This window comes from Solanum lycopersicum, chromosome 1, assembly GCF_036512215.1.
Source record: "Solanum lycopersicum chromosome 1, SLM_r2.1".
NCBI lineage: Eukaryota > Viridiplantae > Streptophyta > Magnoliopsida > Solanales > Solanaceae > Solanum > Solanum lycopersicum.
Genome location: NC_090800.1, coordinates 80,565,373 through 80,583,247, shown reverse-complemented (window position 1 = coordinate 80,583,247; position 17,875 = coordinate 80,565,373). Strand labels below are relative to the sequence as shown.

Here is a 17,875-nt window from a genome sequence, read left to right as displayed (position 1 = left end):
TTTTTTGGTAGAAAATGATAATTTAGTCGACAGGAAGTTATTTTTCACTGTTAACGTGTTATTTATCCATATTACATTATTCTGTGGTTATACAATCACGGGTGGTAAGGGACAGAAGAAAAGCAGATCATTTCAACCATTACCTTTTATTAAGAAAGCCATAGTAACCTTGTGAAATGGACCGTTGGTTGATACTAGTTCTGCAAATTATTATAATCATAAATAGTAGTATTAATACTGTTTTACAGTGGATAAAAACTGCAAGATCAAAGTAAATAATCAACTTGAATAGCAATATCCATTTTACATGTTCACGTGTCACGTCTTACTTCCCACATGTGTTGCGTATAATGCAAAATTTCATGCCCTAAACCAGACATTATATTAGTACTTCCGAAGAGCTAATCGCAATATTCATAACACAGAAGCTGCTTAGTAAACAAACTTTTATACCAAAATATGAATTATCAGTGTAGTTATACAAAGTTATTTTTCTTAATGGCAAACCAAACAAGCCCTTAGGTAGAGAGCTAAATTTATAATAGAAATCAGGTAACCAAAACGTATCAGCTTTGAATATAGCACCTGAGTCGATAAAAGCTCATTTGTTCATATAGTTTGAGACCAAAATTTCAGAAAATTCATCAATTAAAAAAAAGATACATGTGTTACACAAACAGACCAACTTGAAACCTTTTTTTGACTGGCAAAAGAATGCAAAAGACAAATCAAGAACTCAACCAAGGGAACACCTTGGGAGATGTCGGTAGGCGTCCTGTCAGTACTTCAACTCCAGTCTCTGTGACCTACAAATTATCCATCACCATAAACACATCAATCAACAAGAAAATAGATGAGACAGTTTTCTCTAGTAAATTATATTGTGTTCAGTTGCAACAAGACCAATTCATCAAAACAAGTATCTCAATTCAATCTGAGACATCAGGCAACAAAGAGCTACTATTAATCATTCAGATTGCCATAAAGGATGTATAATAAAATAATACCAGGAGTGTGTGTTCAAACTGAGCACTTCTTTTTCCATCTGCTGTCACAGCAGTCCATCCATCAGGCCACATCCGATCACGCCAAACTCCTGAAATAGAATTAATCAAGACACAGGGGAAAGAGAATTTATATTGAATAGTACATAATGAATTTAGCACTGACGAACTTACCAGCATTAATCATAGGTTCAATTGTAAATGTTTGGCCGGCTTTCATCACACCAACTGCTTTATTTCCTGATCAGGGCTAAGGTAACCAAATGATTAACAGAAGTAAAACCGCGTTTACTCAGATCGCCACAATCCTAGAAGGTACTAAACTGTACCATAACTTAAATCAGTACTGCTGTTTCTATAGTGCTAGATATTGCAGGAAATATATGATGCATTTACATTTCAATGCTCGACCCAACACATAGGCTTAAATATTAAAAAAAAAATTGAATAACCGTAAAATCTTAAAGAAATTGTTGAGGATACTTGAATAATGCGGAATATTTGGGGCACAGTGGAAAAGCTCTCCAATGCCATGACCACAATATGACTTCACCTGTCACCCAAGATTGCAATAAAACGTGAACATGCAAAACATGTCAGCTCCAAACAAAAACTGAGTACCCCTGGTCCAATTGATGGGGTAGTTAGGCAATCCTTTTTTTGTTTTATCTTACCACAGATAATCCAGACATAGAAGCGTGTCGGTTGATGACCTCTCCAATTTCCCGAAACCGTACCCCAGGCTTAACTGCAATGAAATGGAACGATTAAAAAATGAAAACAGAAGAACTTCACTTCCTTAACTCTTCGATAACATACTGAAAAGACTATTCTCAGCAAGAACATTCATCACAACCAAGTAAATATATACAGAAAGATGCAAGAAAAAAGGTAAAAGCTGTCATAGACAGGCGCAAAGAGAACCACTGGCCAAATAGCAAAGAAGAAAACATATTTAATGAGTCAAATTGACGAGTCATAATGCATTTGTTTGTAAAAGCTACTGGACATGCCTTCTAAGAAGTAGGGGTTTTCACAGTTTAGTGGAAAACCAAACCAAACTGATATTTGGTTTCATTTTGAATTTTAAAAGCCAACAATATTTGGTTTGGCTTCGGTTCTACTAAAAAATAACCAAACAAACTGATAAATTATATAAATTAATTTTATAATGATTATATATGATATTAGTTATTCGTAAATAGTTATGAATATTTGTACCTTGTAATATTAATTTGGTTTTAGTCAACTTATTTCACATGCATTGTAGCACTTTTAAAACCCCATTTCTTGGAAAAACATCCAAACCCAACCCTCTAAAAGTTAGATTGTCTAACACTGTAGTCTCTAAGTCTAATTATCTAAGTGTGAGTATGCTGTGTGGTGTATTGTATTTGCCAATTTTTAAGTCATCCGTTTACTCTTCAATGATTTGCCCGTTTGATTTGTGAAGGGTTTGATCATTCTATTTAGAGTTGTATATTGATTTGGATGTTAGACATGTGAAGTGGAGGAACCTCCATGCAAAAGCTTCGGAATAGTGTTAAAACATAATAGAAGATTTAGACATATTCATCTTGTGAAAGAGACATTTGTTATTCCTAAGCCTTACTTGAAATAGTTGTCTCATGTGTATGTTGTTTTACTATGATCAATTAATCATTAGCTAGTCATAAACCCAAAAACTGAACCAAACCAATGATTTTATTTGATTTGGTTTGGTTTTTAAAAATTTAAAGACCGACTAGATTGGTTTGTTTTTGGTTTTAATCAATAACCCATACAAACCGAACCATGAATACCCCTACTAAGAAGTAAGACCTTTTACTGCATGAATCGAGGGCATTGAGTATGAGGGTCTTTTTCTAAATCAAGTATGAGGTTCTTAGAACAGTGAAATCTATGTACATAAAGTATCCAAGGCATAACATACAACACCTACCAATTGCTATTGCTTTCTCCAAACACTCATATGTGCACTGGACTAACCGTTGAGATGCTTCATCAACATTACCCACAAAGAAGGTTTCATTCAGATCGCCTGCATAATCAGCAGTTCACTAGTTAAACATCAATTCTGCAAAAAGTTGAAACATTATCTACAGATCAACATGAAAATTGGTTCTTACCATGAACCCCTTTGTAATATACAGTAACATCAACATTGACAATATCACCATCCTCTAATTTCCTGAAATAAAGAGAAGCCAATTGACATACAGCAGAAACAAATTCTTTTCAGAACGATACATACAGTAAGCACATATGACACAGTAAAATGCGCCAAGGAAAGGGCAAACACGAGCGGAAATTGACAAAAGACGGTCCAGATCCATTGGTAATTCAGTATTATTAAGCTCTCAGAAAGTGTAACTTGGTAAGAGCGGTAACTTCTTTCCTCCTCACTAAAAACCAAAGGGCATACTAGACCTAATTTGAATGAACAAATAAGACTAGTCTCATAGCTGAGACTTACCTTGCATCTGGAATCCCATGGCAGATCACTTCATTGACCGACCTGCAACAGGCAGACAGATTTCCATCTTTTAGTAATTTCTAGGACCTGCTACACAGTGCATAAAGAACATTTGCAAGGTAAAGTACCTACGTGCAGCATGACTTGGGGAAAAAATGATAATTTAGGGGAGACGGATATCCACCTACATATGCAACCAAAAAAAAGAGTTAAGGCACCAGATCCAGATATAAGAAGACTAAGTGATCCCATATATAGCAATATCCCTAAGAACAGGACTTCCTGTGAGCTGTCATTGATAGAATATGAAGCCAACAAACTTCGGCTAGGATAATATGCCAACCTATCTTGACAGAGCATCATACTGAAAGAAAAGGGCAAGTAACAAGTTTTATGGAACCAATAACTTAGATCACATAGGTTCTCAATTTTGGAAGCAAAGAAAACATCGTGTACCAAGTATACAGACCAGTATCATCAGTGTATCATAATTTATGTGATTAAAGTGAATATGCGCAAGTTGAAAGCAATGTTGTCAAAGGCGCACGTAAGCCCCGAAGGGAGGCTCAAAATGTATTAAGAGCTTCACCTCGCTTAATGTATGCTTCAGTCTTGTCATCAAGGTTCTAAGGCATACTTTTCCTTGCCGATGAGCCTCTTCTGAACAGGCGACACGAAACAATTGATAATTGATAATTGACTTTATCAATTTCTTTTTCCAATTCTTTGTTCATATATTTTGTGAATCCTGACTATAATTAGTCTTGGACTGTCCATATATATTTGTTTTTTCTCCCTTTTGCACTTTTTATCATTAAGACCCGCGCTTTATTTGCGCCTAAAGCCCCATCGAACCTTTGAGCTTTAGATACACTAGTTGAAAAGAATTAAAGGATTGTGCTTTGACATAATAACTTGATTAAGTGATTCAATCTATGAACATATCAACATAAACTCAAAAACACTAAATGTAACATGTTGGTAAGTGGAAACGACCCCAACTAAAGTATGCAAGCATGAGAATCAATTAATAATAAGAGTTTTATCAACATACCAGCAGCAACAGTAGCCTCATGGACCACTGCATCAATTTCATCAGTAGTCACGCCAGGTCTAATCATACGAGCAGCTGCATCCAAAACCTCCCTTCCTATCTGAAGATATATGTATAATAATAAACAACAACTCTAAACAAACAAAAACAATTAAGCTGAAGGAGCAAAGCACTGCCCGTAATGCCCGATATTTATCCCCTCACCATCTCTCAACCAGGTACTTAAAAATCATAAACTAACAGTATAATACACAAATATTGTAGGAATCCCTGTTTCTGATACAGAATTGAATTCTTTAACATAATGCATTAGAAGGTATCGCACAGAATCTAAAATACTGATGAAGAACCAAGTAAACATGCTTACACCATGGTCCTTCACCAAAGCAGCAGGGCATGAAAACTTTATAACCTAGGACACTAACCACCCTTCATCTCTTTCGATTAATTGATCAAGTCCCCAGCCTAGTTGAGTATAATAGGACAAGTACGTTCAATGAAACACGAGAACTTGGCAAATGAGGCTGATGTATCTGGTGTCCCCTTAGGTTGGACGACTATCAGTTCAAGTGTACAGCTGTGCTTTAGCTAGCATAGAAGGCATCGTACACTAATGCAGAGAAGGTAACAACTCCTTTGTTGCTTGGGATGTCATTGAATTGAGTGCTTTTGATTAGACAATAAGTGATGGGTGATTGAGTGTTGTCGACTTGACAATAGACGATGGAAAAGATAGCTTTTCTAGAAACTTAGGTGCTAGTAAAACCAAGTAATCTACTATCTAAAAAGCATTGCTACAGAAAGGAAACAGCACCTGACAGTAGTCCCAGAGATACATTCAAGACTTTGATTCCTAGTTATTGATTGATCTCTCAAAATTCACACATAAGATTGAAACTACCCCCTAGTTGTAACATCCTACACAAGTCCTCCTAACTTGGTTTCTATCTGATCTCTAAAAATAAAATGTGAACTCATACATTTCTAGGCTTCAATCTCACTCAGATCTTCCACAAAAGTCTTGCCAGGAAGCAATTGCATATATTACCAAAATATAACAGAGCATAATATAGTAGTATATTATTGACAATCTGCTTCAACTCCATTATCCATTAGCATAATTCCTTTCCTCATTATTTTCGTCCCCTTTTGGTTGGTGTAGTCATAAATGTCAACACATCTTCCAAAAGTCCGACAGGTTCCCTTGGCCACATTAATACTCCAAAGAATGGTATGAACTCTTCAAGAATTAATTCATATCAACTTCACAAACCGTTAACTGTCTTGCAATATTGGTGTTGTAGAAGTACATGGTATCTAATAAATGACGGAGCAAATGTAAATGTCTATGCTTCATTAAGTGACAACAATGATCTTTTGGAAAACTAATTAAAAGATAATTTATTGGTAGAACATAATCAAGAGACATAAAGTGGCAATACTTACTCGGCAAGTTTCTCTCATTCTCTCAATCAGCTCTGGAGTTTTGATCTTCAGAACATTTAAAGAGAAAAGAAGCAGGTGGTGAGCAAAAACCTTGTTTGCCACTACAAAGAGATCTAGTGTAACTGCAAATCATTACTAACTCAACATAATTAGTACCTCAACAACATGCTGCAAATCACTACTGGGTTCAATTTTTGGGATACCCTACAAAAATAACAGAAACGAACTAAGATAAAGAACATATTTTCTACAATTGATAATCATAGTGAAACGTGCAATTTTAGGCACCAAAGTTCCTAATGATAAGCAAATTAATTGAAGCAGCTGTCAACATTCTTGGTATCCAGCTCCACAAGAGACAGGGCAAAACACATGTGTGCATGTGCGCCTGTGTATGTGTAAAGTTTGAGTGTGTGTGTATTAAACGGGGACTAACACTTGAAATATGCAGAAATCAGTAAAGATGACTCACGTCATTTGCCCAATCAGGTAGATCAATGTGAGCAGGTACAACACGCTTTTCTGATATTGGATAGGGCCTTAGTGTCCTGAAAAACATAAGCACCTTAGGTTTTGGACAACAAACAAATGGAAACGCCAACTTCCAGAAAATAAGAGTGAAAAGATTAAGAAAAGAATAGGGAGAGTGATTCCGTCATCCTTGCAGCTGCGCCTAGCAAAAAAAATATTCAAGCGGAGCAATAGACAAGAAGGAAAGACAAGCATCCGAACAAGCAAAGGAGAAGAATGAACAGACTGACTCCAAAATACACTGTGCTAGCCAGTTTTATTTTCACCAAGAACTTGTCAGGGCCTTTACTAATTCTACATTGAGGGCAGGACAGTTCAACGAAACTGTCGCTGGAAATAAATGTCAGTGAGAAATGCATTCTAAGGACAATTCACTGATGCCATAACAGTGTCTTACTGTCATTCACAGAGTTAGATGCTTTGGGACCAACTAAAATATGACCGGGGGTTTTTAAGTTTTATGCAAGACATGATAGGATCAAATTAGAAAGTAGTCCATTATAGAATAAATGCATAGTTCTAACTTTTCTAATTGGAGAGGAACCATGAAAATCCAAACAAGGATGTGAAGTACGTATATATTACATCAGCAAAGGTCGAAGATTAAGAACAATATCCAACATACCCAGTCCAGTCAAAATGCGGAATTTTTGGTGTTCGAGCCTGTCCTTTCCTCAAGCAATAAAGCCAACCATCACTAGGTGAGGCTGCATTTTGTTCACCTAAACTTTCAGTTGCCAGAGATGATAATTTTGCCTTCAAGTGGACAGACTTGTGAGAACTCCATGATGCCTTAAAACAGTCCTGCGTGCTGACAAGAAGTAACTTGCATTAAAATCAAGGTATTAGGCTAATAGCCAGAGAAAATAAAGATCTAACTTATTATCATAGGAAGAGATTCTCGTCCCATTAGCAATTCATATTTTTTGTTCTGTTCACATTTAAGCACTAATAACTTTCCAAATCCACTTTGAGTTTATCTATCAGACAGGAGGTTGCAGTTCTCCAAACATTTTATTTAGTAGCTAGTAGCTACAATGTTATATTCTTCTAATGTCTTCTCGTTGTTTCACTTTCCACTACTGAAACCTGAGTTTTTGACATTGAACAACTAATGAAAACAGGGAGTCCAGCTTTCTAATAGATAATAGACAATAAACCTATTACTAAAAGTTCTGCAAACATAGCATGAAGGAGCACAGGTTATTCACATATCAAATCTTTAACAAGCAGTGGGTACACCCTTATCCCTCTCTTACATCACAACAGCTACACCGAACTAATACATACCATGAATAAACAGCTAAAAAGAAGACTAGCTTATTTCCCACAGATGGATGGTTTCGGCTATGATATAAAGTTGTAAACTATACATATCAGTAATGCCAAATTTATGCTTCAGCTACATAATGAAAAATGGAGAAGATAGTTCAGAAAAAAGAATGGTCAAAGCTACAAACCAGAAAGCAGCTCCTTCACGAGGAAGCTTTAACTCCACGCACTTAGGACACCTTCAAATAAAAGAAAAAATAATTCAACAAAGATATCACCGGCAGAAACTCTTGTCTGAAAGTAACAGCACTGAATAAAACAATTATAGGTAGTACAACTACAACAGCTAAAAGATCACACACAGCAATTGCAAACTACAACAGCTAAAAGATCACACATTGCAACTGCAAGCAGTTGTTGGATGCATTGAACTTCAAAGTTCAAGGATAATTAAGAAAGTCCAGAAATGCAAGCTGATGATATCCTTACAGAAAATACTCTGTTACATCCAGACATCATCAGCATCATCAACCATTCAGCTTTAAACCACCATAGAACCTATACTATTTTTTTAATAAACGAGAAATCCCCTGGTTCTTCAGAAACCCAAAGGATAATGGGCCTGCCCTCTAATCTTTACCACTTAGATACTAGACTTTCTTTTATCAGCACCATTAGATACTAAACTTGCTCCCACCAGCTAGGATTTCAAACTCGGGACTTGATATCCCATCGTATAACCTTTGCCAACAATAGACCGCACTCAAACTGAAAAGAATGAATATAGCCTATCACCGCTACATAAAGGGCACAAAAATCCCCAAGTTACGAGAAAGATCATTTGTATTTAAATGTATGAGCTAACGACAATCCCTCCATTCCATCTTCAAGTCATAATACTAAAAACACTACTATTTTCTACCTACTAGAACTAGAAAATCCTCTTTCATCTTAACTCCTTGAAAAATCCACTTAACCCTCAAAACATTATCTCTTTCTCAAATCCTACACACAAATAAGCCATTCGCATAAGCTCAAACACAGTAGAATACTTGAAAACATTTATTTGTATCCAAATATTCAAATTCAACAAAGGAAATTACAAACTATAACTTTTTAATAATTGCAGAAAAACTTAAAAACTCATATATAAATTACAAAGAGTGGATACATACTGAAGATGAGCAGGCTTGCCACATTTCGCACAAGATAAAGCAGCTTCAACCACTTCTGATCCTCCTGCCATGGATTCTTTCAATAACTCTACAAAGTACAAAATCATTATTAATCATCCCAATATACATATAAAAAAATTAAATTAAATTAAATAAAAACTATGGATTAAAATGGTTGAATCTTTGAAGCTGTATAAAACTGACCTTTGAAAATGGTTATGGGAGTGGAGAATAGCAAGAGGGGTTTTTCAGTTTAGGGTTTTCTAGCGGAAAAAGGACTAATATATCAACTCGAAAAAATAATTTTAAAAAGAACAAAAATGTTACATATAGTACGTACGAAAAAAAACTTTTTAATATACTCCTACGAGCAATAACATTTTAAATTTCCAACAAATTGTATTCGTTTTCGTTACAAAGGTAATTAAAACATTTATTAATGTTTGATATTGCTATTTGATAATGTAACAAAACTCTTTTATATATCACTTTTATGAAAATAAAATTGTGTAATATGATTAGAGATTTTACTTTTAAGAATCATGTTACTATTTCTCTCAAAATACATTGAAGTTCCATTCCTTTTAATTTATTTGATGAATATAAAAAAATAATTTTTAACATATATTTACAACCTAATCAATTGTCTAGTTAAATTTATCTAAAATCTAGTATTTGTTAAAAGAGAAGAAGTTGTAAAATATATAAATTTGTTAATATCAAAAAAAAAAATTGACTTATAAAAATATATTAATCACATAGAACAACTAAATACGAAACAGTTTGAAAATATATGAAAAATGACATTCATAATCGTACCATTCGGAAACACAATTAGATATATTGATATAATTTTTTAATTAATATTTAAATTGTTGAATTAAAGATAATACATAATTTCAAACGTATATATACTCTTGTGTGTGTATTATTCAAAATGTTGAGTGGCTCATGTAATAGAGATGATGACTGACATTCAAAATGTTGAATGGCTTGGCTTTGTGTATTATTCAAAAGGTTCAATGGAAACTATTTCTACATAAAGAACAAAAGAATTGTATATTCTTAGTCATAACTTTTTTCACATCCTTTTGTACATATTGGTGGAGATATTTAAAGCGAACGATATTTCTAGAAATTATGTCATACTTTTTATTTTTATTAATACATCTATCTTTACTTATTTTACCTTTGTATACGCCCTACTAGTAACATGCACATTTCTCAATTTAATACCCTCCACATTCTTGAGTGACTTGACAAATAAGATATCATATGCCAGCCCAATAGGGTACTCCACTTGCTGGGATCCAAGATTCACCTTGAATGAAATTTCTTACTGTAAATTGGCTTGCTTCATTGGCATCATGTAACACATGAAAACCAGGCCAATTTACTCTGTTTCCTGTATTAGCTCCACTCCCTGTGTTCATATACTCTGCATAATATAACGTCGAAAGTGCAAAATCACCACTCCATTCTTTCCACCCTTTCGGATCAATCAATCCATCCAAATCCGTCTTAATAAACACTGTCCTTGAATACTTTTTCCACGGTCTGCCTAGGTAATTCTTGAAACTATCTTTAACAGCAGTGAACTCCGAAGATGAAGAAACTTGCGAATTTAGTATAACAATCCCTGTATTTTCATTTGAATCATCCCTCCCTTGTGCTGTTATCATGTTGGATTGGGAATCCATTGGTCTCTTAACAAAAATGTCACAATTTTGAAATACGGCAGATGCATCACCAAATATGAAGTCGATGGTACCATATATGTGGCAATCGCGATAAAATTGTCTTAGAGAGTGTACCAAGAGCGTGTCTTGATAACCTTTGAAGCTGCAACGATAGAAAATCGAGAGATCTGAGCTTACTCTTAGTGCCACTGCTTGATGCTTGTGTGGTCCTGCTGTGTTCTCAAATGTCATGTCCCTGGCCCAAAATCCATCAGCAGACACACCTATGATAAAAATAACATTATATATGACTAAAGTTTGGTTCATGACTAGTGAGAAACAACATGTATATTGAAATTATCAATATATCCACAAACTGGCTCGAACATCATTGTTATATAAACAAAAGTCATTGTGCTATGTTTTTTCTAGTTTAGGTAGGACTTACCAAATGTAGCTGAGTTCAAAGTGGTAGCTCCATCTGGGACATTTTTAGAACCAGTAACGATAGTTTTGTCAATGCCATCACCAACAAACATTAAGTTATCGAGTCCTTTTCCAATTTCAACATTTTCGCGGTATGTACCAGATTTGACATACACAACTGTTCTTTCTGACCGTGTCATACTGGAGAGCGCAGCCACCGCGTCGTTGATGGTCTTGTAATTGCCAGAACCATCTAGTGCAACTACTATATCAGGTTTGGATGTAGCTGCATTCCATGATGCCAAAAGCCCTTTGCCTTCTTTATTGGAGCTAATTGGTATTAGTTGTTCCCCCGTCACTAAAAGTACATGTATATGAATGAAGGGTTAGTTTTGTTAGCATTCTTCGGATTATTTATACTAGCACTTAGATGCTTGAGATAACAATTCCGAGATAAGTAATTCTCGAATAAAACAAGATAATGACATAATTACTCTAAAAACAATTTTTTGGCCAAATTGGAAATTTGAGTAAGAGTGTGTAACTTTTCAAAGGTGTGAAAATTAAATATACATTCATAATAGCTCGTATTATCTAACTTCAGTAAATCATATAATTTTCCAATGAAACATGTATGCTGAACTTCGCTTCGCCGTGACAAGGCTAAATTGAAAATAAAAAAATGATTTCCCAATTTATAAACAAAAGACGTTTTATATTTATACCCATAGATTTCATTAAAAAATTATTTCCAATGAACCAAACATCATCCCAAGAATAAATAACATTTACTTGTCACTATTGATTGTCATATTATAATTTATATTACCGTAAATCTACTCTATACGTTTTCGAACAATTATATATGTAATTATGATGTAGACAACCAAATAGTATGAAATTTGGGGTATCGATTGATAAAAATTAAGTATTAAAAAATATTAAATAAAACAAATGTGGACCCACCCAAAAGGACCATTAAAAGGGAAAAGTAAAATTAATACTAGTAACTTATACAATAAGGCAAATATCTTTTCACATCGGCTTAAATTATATTCTATTCCTCTCAAAATATTTGTCATGTTACACTTATCGAGAGTCAAATTATATAAATTTTATATATGAAAAATTATAACATATAATACTTTTCGCATAATTTTCAAATATCTAAGATATTATTTTTAAATATTAAATTAACTTAAAAATTTAATTTATTTGTCACGTGAGTTAAATTATATAAGTTTTATATAAGAGAAATTATAACATATAATACTTTTTGCATAATTTCGAATATCTAAAATACTAATTTTAAAATATTAAATTAACTTTAAAAATTAATTAAATTGTGTCTCAAAATATAAAACATGACAAATATTTTAAAACGAAAAAGAGACGGAGCACAATAAACATTACGTCATACTATTAATTAATGCATACAAGTTAAAATTCTATCATGCATCATTTATATGTTAAAATTCTATTATGCATTATTTTGAGCTAATTTTATCACCTATTAAGAATTACCGTAAAGTGATAAGTATGAAAATAAAAAAATGAAACTCACCCGTTCTTGTGTGAGTCGATAGTTGTCGATAATGAAACAATGCATCCTTAAGCAACAAAGTCAAGTTTTGAGTTTCTTCATTTCTACTTACAATAAAAGTAGCTAAACTTTTCTCTTTTAAGCCATCTAAACAACTCCTATGACTTGCTAATGCTGCACTTAACCAAGTAATAGCATCATCATGGCTGTAATTATACTTGTGATTATCACCACCAAACACAACTAATCTTGCTAGCCTTGGCTCAGTCTCTTCATAAAGCTTCACACATTCATTATAGCTTTGGTCCTCTGCCTCTTTACTAAGTAATAATTGTCCTTTTAGAGTACCCTTAGCCCATTTCATGGCACTTAACACCCTCACCACCTTATTATTAATTAAAACATCTTGGTTGCTAGTGACATTATTAATATTATTAGAAACAATAATTGCTAAGAGAAGAAGAAGAATAAAGGTGGTGAAAGTGGACATTTTTGAAGACATTAATTAATTGTTAGAAGGACTAGTTAGACATGTTTTTATTTATATATATATATAAAGGTAGAATTGTAAACGGTTACTCATAGATAAAGGGGATGGAGTCTAAGACATGTGTCCATGATTTTGCTAGTTTGCTGAGTGAAGATTGAAATTTGTTTGTTTCTATGGAAACGGTGTACATTAATTAATTAAATCTTCGAATATATGACATACAATAATACTATATATGTTTTGTCACGACGTTCTTAATTTCTATACCACTTTTTTAACATGATTAAAGACTCATTAATTATATATGAAACCTAACTATTTGAAGTCAGATTTTGTCTTATAACAAAGGGTAGGAAAGTAGCTAAGCCATGCATACATATATCCATGATAAGCTTCAACACATTTTTACCAGAAAAAAAATTGTCATAAATAGTTGTCGATCATACCCAACAATTGTACATTTTTTATAAATTGATATATGATGTATATAAAATGTATTCACCAAAGAGTTTGGCGTAATCGATGAAAGTGAGGTTTCTAGTTCAAATTCTAGATAAAATTTTCTTTTTTGGGGTAAAAAGTTTACATCAAAGAGTTTGTCGTAATCGATGAAAGTGAGGTTTCAAGTTCAGATTCTAAATAAGATTTTCTTTTTTTAGGTAAAAAATTGTTATCTTTAAAAAAATCTTACCTGACATGAATTTAAATTAATTGAACTACAATACAGATACATGTATACAGGTACAAATGTAGGTTGTTAATATATTGATACATGAAGTAAAACTTATTTTTCTTTGGTGTGTTCAACATTAAAGATAAGATCGTATGGGAGTATATATGTATTAAATAGAAGAAAAACATAGGCATCATCATATGTATGTACGTCATACTTATACAGTTGTATTTATCCATCCTTAGATTTTAGCTAATTAGGATTTAAGTTGCATACGCTAAAAGTTGAAATTTTCCTATTTTATGTATGTTTGACCGATTAATTAATAACATAATACTATTATTTTACTCACTCCACGTTGTTGTTTGTCCTAGTTTGATTTTAATAAAAGAAATTCTAAAAGGAAATATTGATTTTAAAATTGTGATTTAGTACATATTTTATTATACATATATGACTTTAAAGTCTCTTAATAAGAAAATATAAAAATGCACTATCTTTTTCCAATTGAACTAATTATAAGTAAATATTTCCAAACAAGATTGTCTTAAACATAATCACTCTTATACCAAAATACTTAACTATATTTTATTTTTCAGAGTTAAATTATTTAAATTTTAATCAATATTTTAAGATATATTTATTTGCTATATTAATATTAGTATTACAAGGATTGCAATTTCTAATACTTAATTTTTAGTATTTAAGTTTAATTTAAAAAATACTAAATCAAATTTACTCGAATTAATTAGGATTAAAAATAATCAAATTTATATATGACAATTATTATGAGACAGGCTGTGGAGGGGGGTAACTTTATAGGCGTAACTTAATGGTTTTTAAAATATATTTTAAGTTATTGGTGTATTATAACATTAGAGAATACACATATTGTTAATTTGAGAAATATAATTTTTTTTTATATTTTGGCTACTTCGAAAGTTTTATAAATTTTTAAAGAGGATGGCGTTACTTAGAAGTCGAGGTATGCACGCAAGAGACAGCTAGCTAGCTACTTCACGAGGTTTCGAATTGCCGATTATTCGTCCGTTTATTTTTATTTGTTTATAATATTAAAATTATATTTTAATTTTATTTAAAAACTTTTATCAAAATCAAAAGAAATGCATTTTTTCTATGTTTTACTTTTTTTTTAAAAATAATTTCAAAATCTAAATTTAAACACCATTTATATGAATAGTTATGACAAAATATTTATGTCAATTATTATTATTTATCAAAAAGAAGTATTTAAAATAGGAAAACTTATATAAATATATTAAAATAATAAAATATTTATCATTTATAGCAATAATATTTTTTTTTCACTTGATCACTTTTAATTTATTTATAATACAAGTTTAATACATATTACAAAGAACAATTTATTATTCACATATAATACAAGTTTTAATGATGGATAATACATTTATCACATTTTAATACACTTATAATACAATGTGTCAAATTTTTATCAAAGAAACATAATACATTTCAAAAATCAATTATAATTCATATATATTGCATACATAATTCGCTTTTAATTCATATTGCAGATTTAACATAGTATTGTTATAAAAGATACTAAATAAAAAGTATTGCTAAAATCAGTAATTATTTATTGAAATGTACTAATTTATGTAATTTTTCCTTTAAAATATTTATGTATCGTTAAAAAAAAAAAGTAAACATAATATGAAACAATTCAACAAAGGATGTATTGAACTTGAACAATGTCTAACTTCTGACCGTTGTGTGCGAAAGACCTATTATTACTTGAACTAGCATTGGCCCAAGACCCAAGTATATGGGCTTCAAAAGCCCAACTATAGATTCTTGTGTTATTAAAGAAATTTTTTGTGATTTTTTATTAGGTAAATTTAAAAAATCACATATTTTTACGGTAAAATTATAATTTATTTTCATAAATTTATAATTACAGAAATCTCTCAAACTGATACATAATATAAGTATTGATACATAAAAAAATGTGTTGGATACATTAATGGCAAAAAATCAAAGCACTGATACATTAAAAAGAGGGTTGGATACACTAATGGCCAAAAAATTAAAGTAGTGATACCTTATAAAGAAGATCACATTGACATTTTTTACTTAAGAGAAAAATGAGGAATTTATAAAACTTATAGAGGATATACTACAACAAAAATGACCATTAGCGGCATTTAATTATTAATTGCCGCTAAATATGTACTTTTAGAAGCAATTATCACTCTTTGTATATGTCCCTAAAACGAAAAGTTTTCAAATTTATATTTTCAAAAGAAGGTACAGTTAAGAAAAAAATTTCAAAGATTTTATTTTATAAACACTTAAGAGTTTTCAAATACTATTTATATAACTAAATGTATTATTAAGGTTGATTAAATGACTTAAAAGATAAGTTCGAAAGTATATATTTCATAAACACTTGAGGGAAATTGATCATCGCGATTTTTTTTGAGTATTCTCTTCAAAGTTTCGAGACAAGTTGAAGCTCCAATAAGATCAACTACGTTGTTCAAATCAAAATCCTCTAACACCACTTTCAATGTGAGATAAGTTCGCCGAATGATACACACTTTTCAATGGAGAACGGACTTGGGGATTGTTTTCTCGTTGTGAAAGTGAACTTAATCAGTAAAGTTCATAGTGAAAGCCATTTTTTTTACAGAATACACGTTATGACAGTGACTTTCGTAGACATCAGTGACATAATTTCAGGCCGTAGTTCTTCAGGCAATTGGTTGATAAAATCTAGGGTTTCAACGACGGCATCAATCGATTTATTTCTCGAGCCTTCATTAGTTTGTATGTAAAATACAAAAGAAACTTTGTTTGAGAGATTTTCTAAACCACAATCATCATATTTAGTTATGTGATGATACAGTGTCTCGATCACGCTATTAGAACTGTCATATATCTTGTTGGGGTATAGAATTCTTTAAATAAGTGAATTTTCTAAGCTATGCTTAAAAAGCAATAAGGAATCATCTAAAAAGTATTATCCTTTCTACCCACATTGGCTACATAGTTTATGACAACATTGAGTTGTATGAACTCGCCCCATATTAGTACTCAATACTACTCCCAAAATATACTTAGCTCATATGTTTAAAAAAAATTCTCATACTCAAACTTTGAGATTATTACGCCAAAAGGTTTTAGATGAGATAGTATTCAAATCTCCTTATAAATCATTTGGAAATCATAGTTTCCTCCTCATTTTAAATATAAAAAAATTTACTTTGAGAAATACTTAGGTTTCGTACATTCATTTGAAAAAATGAAACTCAACTCATCCTCATACTCAAGTACTCAAGTTTTAAAAAATTGTAAAAGACTCCTCAAAATGACTGAGAGAACTCACAAGATTTAACTCTTAACTCTACTTTGAATTTGAATTATGAATTCAAGGTTATGATTCATGTTATGAATGATCGCTCGATTTTTATCTGTAGTTTAGAATAGTTAAAATAAAAAATAGTTCTTTAAAAGAACTCAGACGCACAAAACGTCGAAAAATTATGGGGGCAGCGAACCTGGCTCACTGAGTGGCGCGAACCTCTTAACTACAGGAAGTTCTTCCTAAAGAACTGGTGGGGTTGTGCGCCAAACGCTTACCCCAATTTTTTCCAACGAATTTTCTTTCACGTTCTCTAACCTTAATTCGTCTTAAAATCAAATGGTTTCTTCCTAACTCACTTAAATTCGAATACCCAACATAAGTACACAATAATATACTCAAAAAAACCCTCAAATTACTAACATTCATCTCAAGAATTCCTTAAAACAACAATCAAGATTAAAAATAAAGTTTTCAAGAAATTTTCTCAAGAACTTAAAAGCTTCAAACTCAAGAACGAAATTGCATTAAAATCGCATGATTAGCGTGTGGATGAACAAACCCAACACTATGAGAATTTAGATACCTCTTAGCGATCAAATTATTAGCAAAAAAATCCTCGATCCGCAAGAAATTTTGATGAATGCCTTGAACCTTCCCTCTTTTCTCCTCTTTTCTCTTCTTGAATTCTCTACTAAAACCTAAGTGTAACTAGAATTGTGAAAACTGAACCAAATTAATTTAGACACCTTAAACCTTT

At 32.0% G+C, this 17,875-nt stretch overlaps 2 protein-coding genes across 2 annotated transcripts; both read right to left on the bottom strand.

The window, feature by feature from the left end:
* Positions 1-432: 432 nt before the first annotated feature.
* On the bottom strand, positions 433-9,298 carry LOC101248238 (methionine aminopeptidase 1A). The gene is made up of 17 exons (XM_004229750.5): positions 9,163-9,298; positions 8,959-9,046; positions 7,972-8,022; positions 7,137-7,322; positions 6,453-6,528; positions 6,137-6,184; positions 5,981-6,025; positions 4,535-4,634; positions 3,613-3,664; positions 3,481-3,522; positions 3,134-3,195; positions 2,947-3,045; positions 1,679-1,752; positions 1,488-1,557; positions 1,179-1,244; positions 1,008-1,096; positions 433-806 (listed from the first exon to the last, which is right to left on the bottom strand). Exons 2-17 carry the CDS (start codon positions 9,027-9,029, stop codon positions 729-731), a joined length of 1,209 nt encoding a protein of 402 aa, XP_004229798.1. The 5' UTR covers positions 9,030-9,046; positions 9,163-9,298; the 3' UTR covers positions 433-728.
* A 700-nt stretch (positions 9,299-9,998) lies between these two features.
* On the bottom strand, positions 9,999-13,115 carry LOC101253434 (pectinesterase). Its single transcript, XM_004231111.3, has 3 exons — positions 12,628-13,115; positions 11,086-11,421; positions 9,999-10,921 (listed from the first exon to the last, which is right to left on the bottom strand). Exons 1-3 carry the CDS (start codon positions 13,106-13,108, stop codon positions 10,230-10,232), a joined length of 1,509 nt encoding a protein of 502 aa, XP_004231159.3. The 5' UTR covers positions 13,109-13,115; the 3' UTR covers positions 9,999-10,229.
* Positions 13,116-17,875: the final 4,760 nt, after the last annotated feature.

Bases quoted from the DNA above. Each gene is read 5' to 3' on its own strand.
- LOC101248238 (XM_004229750.5), bottom strand. From the start codon at position 9,029: ATGGCAGGAGGATCAGAAGTGGTTGAAGCTGCTTTATCTTGTGCGAAA. The intron at 6,026-6,136 runs GTACTAATTATG...AATGTTCTGAAG, and splicing joins ATTTGCAGCATGTTGTTGAG to ATCAAAACTCCAGAGCTGAT. The intron at 1,558-1,678 runs GTAAGATAAAAC...CTTGGGTGACAG, and splicing joins CTATGTCTGGATTATCTGTG to GTGAAGTCATATTGTGGTCA.
- LOC101253434 (XM_004231111.3), bottom strand. From the start codon at position 13,108: ATGTCTTCAAAAATGTCCACTTTCACCACCTTTATTCTTCTTCTTCTC. The intron at 11,422-12,627 runs GTGAGTTTCATT...ATGTACTTTTAG, and splicing joins ATCGACTCACACAAGAACGG to TGACGGGGGAACAACTAATA. The intron at 10,922-11,085 runs GTAAGTCCTACC...TTTTTATCATAG, and splicing joins TTTGAACTCAGCTACATTTG to GTGTGTCTGCTGATGGATTT.